The sequence below is a fragment of the Microcaecilia unicolor genome, chromosome 4, assembly GCF_901765095.1.
Source record: "Microcaecilia unicolor chromosome 4, aMicUni1.1, whole genome shotgun sequence".
Lineage (NCBI taxonomy): Eukaryota > Metazoa > Chordata > Amphibia > Gymnophiona > Siphonopidae > Microcaecilia > Microcaecilia unicolor.
In genome coordinates, this window is record NC_044034.1 from 121,172,113 (window position 1) to 121,179,906 (window position 7,794).

Genomic DNA, 7,794 nt, shown 5'->3' on the forward strand with positions numbered 1-7,794 from the left:
CCCATACCTGTAGGCACCCCCATCGCAAGGCTTCCACTAGAGGTCGTGGCACCAATTTTAAAATAGCTGCCATAATGGGCAGGAGTGAGTGGGCTTTGCTTATGCCCATAGGACCCCACTGGACCACCTTGGGTAGACCTCCTTGGAATGTGTGGGGTGGGTGGAAGGGGGAATCAGGGTCGCAGCGGGATGCAGGACAGCTAGTGCCGGGACCTGGAAGCCAACTGTGCACTGGCTAATATTCAGATCGGCGCACTAATTTCTCAATTAGCACATGGCCATCAATGCAGGAGCCATTATGACACCTATTTTTTTAGGCGGTAAGGGCTCCTCCGCTAACCACATGCTAATTGGTTAGCATCCAGCAAAGTAGCTATTAGTTGTGGGCACACTTCCTCTCTGCCCCCAAACATGCCCCCAGTGGTAAAAAATAAAAAGTATGTACATGGGAAGCAAGAGCAGACTTGAAAATTACTGCGGGGCACCTGAGCATGCCCTGCTATAGCGGATTTTAACCTGTGGAAAACATGCATCAGCGCTTACTGCAGGTTAGTAAAAGGGCCCCGTGGTGTACCAAGGGGGGCGGGGGTGGGGGCGGTCCGCCCTGGGTGCACGCCACTGGGGGGTGCCGCGCGCCAGTCAGCGTCGTTCGTTTCCATGCTCCCTCTGCCCTGGAACAGGAAGTAACAGGGCAGAGGGAGCATGGAAACGAACGACGCTGACCGGCGCGTGGCACCCCCCCAGCGGCGTGCACCCGGGGGGAGTTCTTTCGCCGGGGTGGGGGGTGTCCCTTCGCCAGGGGGGTCGCGCTGCATGGGGGGGGGGCGCTGCACCCGGGGGGGGGGGGGGGCGCATCGGCGATCCGCCCCAGGTGTCAGTGCCTCTCGTAACGCCACTGGTGCAATTAGCAAACCTTGACAAGCAAATTACTATAAAATGTTTTTTTGTGGTTAGACTTTTTTTTTCCTATATTAAACAAGGGTTAGTGCTTAATGGGATTAAGTAAAAAAGGTCCTTAGTGTGTGCTAGATTGATTTAATAGGCTTGAACCTACAAATTCATGCAGGAGCAACAGGACATCTCTTTGATTGGAGGGGCCAAACAAACCAATCTCCAGCCCACCCTCAAGCTCTCTATTTGCTGATGATTGGCGGACAAAATATTGGTGGGACCATGGCCCCTTTGGCTCACCCCTTTCTCATGCCTATGAATTAATGTGCTTTAAGTTTATTATTTATTTATTTATTGCATATGTATCCCACCTTTTCCTACCTATTTGTAGGCTCAAAGTGGCTTACAGAGTGTGGTTATGACATAATCATTTTGTGATAACAAGTATATTTAAAAGTTCTAATGCACGTTAAAAAAATTTTTAAATTGAAACAAAAGTGAAAAACAAACTTTAAAAGTCAAAAAATCGGGAAAAAGTGTGAATGAACTAAAAATATATGCACATTCTGTGCATCAATCACTTGCCGAAATGTTCTGATCTCTCAGGGTTACATATGCACTGCTTGCTACAGTTCTAGGCTTAGAGGAGTTAAGCAGGACACTAATTTGTCAATTGCTTTAGAAACTAAGACTGACAGCAATAACTATGGAATATCGTATTTCCTATATAAATAGCTTGTTTTAACCTGGCTAATTAGGTTTTATTTTTGTTTATTCTAGATATTTAATTCTGATGTATGCAGCACTGTGTGGGGCCAGCCGGACCTGCAACTTCCTCCGCTGTATGCTGCTTTTGCAAATGGAGTTGCTGTAAGAAACTATACAAATTTCTCTTCACTGCTCAATCTATAGCACTTCTGTTGCATTTAGGGGCCCTTTTACAATGTGGCAGTACCTGTACCGCCTCTTTGCTATGTGCCAAATTGGGCCTACTGCCGGGCTTGCTCAGGAGCCCGGTCATAGTCCTGGCTTCTGGTGCGCAGCAACTAGATGCTAGAAAAAATGTTTGTATTTTCTAGCACCGAGGACATGCCCAGAGATAATTGGACAGCACCGCGTGCTGCCCGGTCACCACCGGGCTACCGCTGGAGCCCATACCGCCTCCTAAATAGGAAGGGCTCCAACAAGAAATGGCCATGCAGCAAGTGTTTCACTTACTGCATAGCCATTTCCATCCCTTGCCTGCAATTTCGTTTTCCCAGGCAGCGGTAAAAGGGGGGCCTTGGCGTGTGGGTTTGCTAATCAGAGAGCCTCTTTTATTGCTGCTTGGTAAAAGAGGCCCTCAATCAGGTATAGGATGAAACAGTTTAATTTGATTTCATAGTTTAGTTGTTGCTGCTGTTGTTTAGAACAAAAATAATGTTTTGGTTGTGTGCAATACAAAATAAAATAAAAAATAAAATAAAAAATAAAGATTAATATAAAAGATTACAGCTTAGGCGGATGGCAGTTGTTCCTTAATAAAGTAACACTTCTAGTGAAATTCTTTTCCCCTTTGTGCATACTGGGCTAATTTTCAGTTCCACTACAGAGGTTGTAGATTACACCTGCACATTCATTTTCATTGGGGAAGTGGCCCCATAGTCAGCAAGGCCAGTGGACAAAAAAAGGGTCATGGACCACAGGCACAGGCAAGGACCATGGAAACATATGCCTGTGGGTCTAAATATCAAATCACTGTGCATATATTTACTCCCTCCACCTCCCTTTGTACATGGACCACCCATTTTCCATGGGTAAATGTAGATGCACACTTTTTATTTAATCTGCACTGAGGGTAGGCAATTTTCAAAATCCTGTTTTATGTGGGCAAACCTGTGTTTACTTATGCAAAACGCTTAGGGGTCCTTTTACTAAGGCACACTAACGGATTTAGTGCACACTAATGAATTAATGTGCAATAAGGGCCATGCACAGTGTGTAGCACGCATTAGTAAAAGGTCTCTTTAGAAAGTTACCTTCCCACAATTAATAAAGGGGCCCTTTTACTAAGGTGCACTAACAGATTTAGTGCACACTAATGATTAGTATGTGCTAAATGATAAGACATCCATAGGAATATAATGGGTGCCTTATCATTTAGTGAACGCTAAATCCATTAGCACACCTTAATAAAAGGACCCTAGATGTTCAGGTTCATTAATCAGTTCTTTGAATTTGGTGTGATAGCATTTCAACTGGTTGCAAATCTCTTTTTCCCTAGGTTCACTCAATGGATTTTGATGATACATGGCACCCTGCTACACACCCATCTGGGGCGGTTCTGCCCACTCTGATTGCTATATCAGAAGCCTTGGTACCAAAGCAGAAACTGTCAGGCCTGGACCTGCTTTTAGCTTTCAACATTGGCATTGAAGTACAAGGCAGACTCATGCGCTTCTCCAAGGAGGCCAGCAACATTCCAAAACGGTATGGGAACACCCGAGGGAATTGCTACACAACCTTAGCAGCCAGTAAGCCATGATAGTGGGAAACCAAGTCCCAATCAGCCACACTCCTATGTTCTCATCTTCTACCCGTAACATCAGTTCTAGATCATATCTCTGATAAAAATCAATTTTATCATGTATTGTTTTAAACATTTGGTGATATAACTGACCAATGACGAGAGATCTGAACAGTTCCAAATAGCTGCTAAACCTTGGGTTGAGTGACAGTCATAGTCCTACTTACAGTATGCAAAGAACATGTGTACAATATGGCTACATTGCAGCTGAGGGCTACATTGCAGCTAAGTACCTGAATATATGTAAACCACTTTGAATGTAGTTGCAAAAACCTCGGAAAGGCGGCATATCAAGTCCCATTTCCCTTTCCCTTAATATTGTCTAATGATAGGACCAAAGTTTGAGTATCTTCTTTTGGTCTTTGAAGCCATAGATATTTGTATAGTCTTCTTCTGAAGACTGCTTTAGTAACATCACAGAAATATAGTAACATAGTAAATGACGGCAGATAAAGACCTGAACGGTCCATCCAGTCTGCCCAACAGGTGACATTCCCTCTGTAAGAATAAAATAGCTATCCCAGGACCTTAATCTACCTTTTCTCATTCTATTTTTATGGAAAAAGCTTAGTAAAACAGCTCCCCTATTCTGAAGGCAGTACCATATCATGTCTAAGGTGCAGACTGTGTCTGTCTAGCCTTAATGGTTTTGATTAATGGTCCTTGAGGGCTACAAACAGGTTGGTTTTTTCTCAGGATACCTCCAAAGAATATGAATGATAGATTTGTATGCATACTACTTCTATTTAATGCTAATCTCACTCATCTACATTCATTAGGGGCAACCTGAAAACCCAGCCTGATTGTGGCCCTTAAAGACTGATAGTGAATACTACTGGTCTAGTTCCTCAGGGACAATTCTGTTTGTAGTTTCCAGAAGCTATGTTCCTGCGGTTCAGAATTTGTATGGAACAAAATAAAAGAAAAACAAATAAGACAGATATAGTTTTATTTTTTAATTTTCTTTTAAAAATTTGGAGCCAACCCTAGTCCCCTCAGAGAAAAAAAAATCCTGATGCTTAAATTAAAAAGGAAAGCCACTATGCTTGTGACTGATCCCCTCTGAGCCTACGGCCTGCTCTTCTGCTCCTTCCCATCTCATGCCTTGCTCCATCTGTGGGTCTTCAAGAGAAAGAGTAATCCCAAGTTGCTACTTTTCTGCCAGGCTTGTTTTTCAAAATGGCCTCTGCTGACCAGAGATCAGCACTGTTTTTTAGTTATTGCCATATCACAATTACCCCCCCCCCCCCTCTATTACAGGTCACTTCTTCTAAGCTCAAGGAGACATGTTCAGTGCATTTAGTATAAAAAGCAACTAGGTACAGTGTCTGTAACATACTATAGATTCTGGAATAGAGCCAGCTATATTGTAAGGCTCAGCGCTCTAGAAATGTTAAGTAGTAGTAGTAGTAGAGAGGCGTTGCCTACTCAGTCTCTCCAATACAACTGCACATATTGAGGCACATTTTATAATAGGGCACCTGGCTTCAGAAGGCAGGCAGGTGCATTCTTAGGTGCTATTTTACAAAGATACAGAAACTGTGCCTACCTTGCAGATATGGACACTTACACCTGCTCTAAACAGAGGAGTTTGGGTAGAGATGGGCAGAGCTCACAGGTACTAGAGTAGATTCTAAAATAAGCTTATCTATGTGCCTAAGTGAATAATCATAGCACAGATATTTGCAACTCCTTGAGAGCAGGTGTAATTGTACCAAACAATGGGAAAATAAGTACACTCAAAATATGTAGAATACAACCCTTAAATAGAAGGACCTATACAATATAGTTGCTGTAAAAATAATGGTTCAAGATTCGAGAGGAAAAAGGATCTCAGGAATCACTTAGGAAGACTTCTTTGTCTTACTTTAGTCAGTTCAGCTTTCTTTCATCTGCCCTAAAAAAAAATCTTTAATTTTAAATATATTGCATAACACATTTAAAATGAAGAAAGAGAAAGCCGAACCGACTAAAGTAAGACAATGAAGTAAGTTTTCCTAAGCGGTTCCTGAGGTTTCAGGTCAGCAGACGCCAGTGGGGCAAAGGCCCTGAGGACTGACTGAGGGAGTAAGGCATGGGGTAAAGGGGGAGGGAGCACAGGTTGCTGGCTACAAGCTGAAAGGAGCCTGGGGTGGGTACCTGGCCGTAAGCTCAGTGGGGCTTTATTTAAAATGTTGTTGCCTCGCCCTGACCCAACCATTTTTATATTTTTAAAATTCATTTTGAATAAATGAAAAAAAATCACCCAAAATAAATAAACAAATGAAAAATATCCGGTGCACAACCCTACCAAGTACTATTGCTTTTGTTTCCTGTCATGAATGGAGTCCGCCTTTCAGTACTGCAGTGTTTTGCTCAGTCTTTCACATTACAAAGTTGCTTTCCAAATAGTTCCTGTACATGGAGCTTTAGTTACAATATGCGTCTGTAGAATTCAGGCTCCTTCATGCTTAATTTTGGAGCAGAAGGTCCCCACATAATGAATGAGTAGCTCAGGCTGGCATTATTCGACCTACCATGAAAACTAAAAAGGCTAATTTCCAGAATAGTAATCAGAACAATGCCACAAATCAGAGATAAGTCTCATTTTTACTCAGGGGTAATGTTTCACATCTATTGTTTACCTTACAGTACTTTTCACTTTCCCTAACAGACTGTAATTTGAATTTTCTTTCAGGTTTCACCCTCCAGCAGTTGTTGGCACTATGGGGAGTGCTGCGGCAGCAGCTAAGCTACTAAACCTGGACCAGGTTCAATGTAGAGAAGCTCTGGCCATTGCTGCTTCATATTCGGGTGCTCCGATGGCTAATGCAGCAACACAAACCAAGCCACTTCACATTGGCAATGCAGCTCGGCATGGCCTAGAAGCTGCCTGCTTGGCGTTCTTGGGTCTTGAAGGAAACAAAGAAATACTGGATTTGGAATCAGGTTTTGGAGCTTTTTATGCAGATTACAGCCCCCAATGTCTGCCACCGTTGGAATCATACTCCTGGCTGCTCGAACAGCAAGATGTAGCCATCAAGCGCTTCCCCGCACATCTGGGAATGCATTGGGTGGCAGATGCAGCCTCTTCTGTTCGGAAGCTCATAGTGGGGCAGGATGAGATCCTCCCCACTGAGTGCATTCACAAAATTGTTCTCAAAGTCCCGGACGCTAAGTATGTGAATCGACCCTTTCCAAAGTCAGAGCATGAAGCTCGGCATTCATTCCAGTTCAATGCGTGCTCAGCTCTGCTGGACGGCGATGTATCCGTTCAGTCGTTCAGTGACCACAGCATCACTAGGCCACAGCTGAAGGAGCTATTAGGTAAAGTGCACACAGAGCACCCTATGGACAATCAGCCTAATTTTGAGAAGCTTTACTGTGAGGTGAGCGTGACACTGAAGAATGGTCACACATTCAGTGAACGCTGCGATACGTTCTACGGTCATTGGAGGAAGCCTCTAAGCAAGGAGGATCTGGTGAAAAAATTCAAATTCAATGCTTCCACTGCTCTTTCAAAGGAGGCGGTGGAAGGAATTGTGGAGACAGTAAATAAATTAGAAGAAGTAGCTGATTGTTCTATATTAAGTGAATTCCTTAGATTGAGGGATCAAACCAGCTACTCATCACAGCTTTCACAGTGAGAGGAGTGACCAATGCAGCCTTCTCTTACCAGCAGACACCTCAGTTTACTCAATAGTTAAAAAATTTTGGTTATAAACCTGGATAATTTTACATGCTCCCTGAAAGTACAAAGGAGGAGATCCTATATATGGCACCTAATAAATTGGCGCTGAAATCTAAGTGCTGATTATAGAAGTGTATTCTATAATCAGCACCTAGATTTAGGCGTCGATTATAGAATATGCTTAGTTGATATTTCAGTGCCTAAATCTGCACATATACATTTACACCAACTAAAACATGGCGTAAATCCTAGCACATAGATTTAAGCGCACTGGACAATATTCTATAACTAGGCAGAATAAGCTTAGCGCAGAGCCGGTTAAACCCAGTAAGCGGGGTAAGCAACGCAGGGGGGCACCTGCCTTCAAGGGCGCCGCTGCAGCGCTGTGCCGCCATACTGCACCGCCCTTGGGGGTTTAAATCTTTTATTTACCTCCGTCCCTGCGGCCGTGTCATTTCAAAGCCCTGCCCATCTCTAGTCTTCCCTCCCTTTGTGAGTTCGTTCCTGCAGAGTCCCGCCTGCTGACGTCATTTCCTCAAGGGCGGGACTCTGCGGGAACGAACTCACGAAGGTAGGGAAGGCTAGAGACAGGCAGGGCTTTGAAATGACGCGGCCGCTGGAATGGAGGTAAATTTTAAAAAAAGACTTAAACCACGCAGGATGGCAA

At 43.7% G+C, this 7,794-nt stretch overlaps 1 protein-coding gene across 2 annotated transcripts in view; it reads left to right on the forward strand.

The window, feature by feature from the left end:
• Positions 1-7,264, forward strand: part of ACOD1 (aconitate decarboxylase 1) — a 46,847-nt gene extending 39,583 nt beyond the window's left edge. For both annotated transcript variants that reach the window (XM_030200593.1, XM_030200592.1), the window contains exons 3-5: positions 1,672-1,761; positions 3,155-3,360; positions 6,135-7,264. In XM_030200593.1, coding sequence (XP_030056453.1) covers positions 1,672-1,761; positions 3,155-3,360; positions 6,135-7,083 — 1,245 coding nt within the window. In that variant the 3' untranslated portion in view covers positions 7,084-7,264. The remainder of the gene's footprint in view (positions 1-1,671; positions 1,762-3,154; positions 3,361-6,134) is intronic.
• The last annotated feature ends 530 nt before the right edge of the window (positions 7,265-7,794 follow it).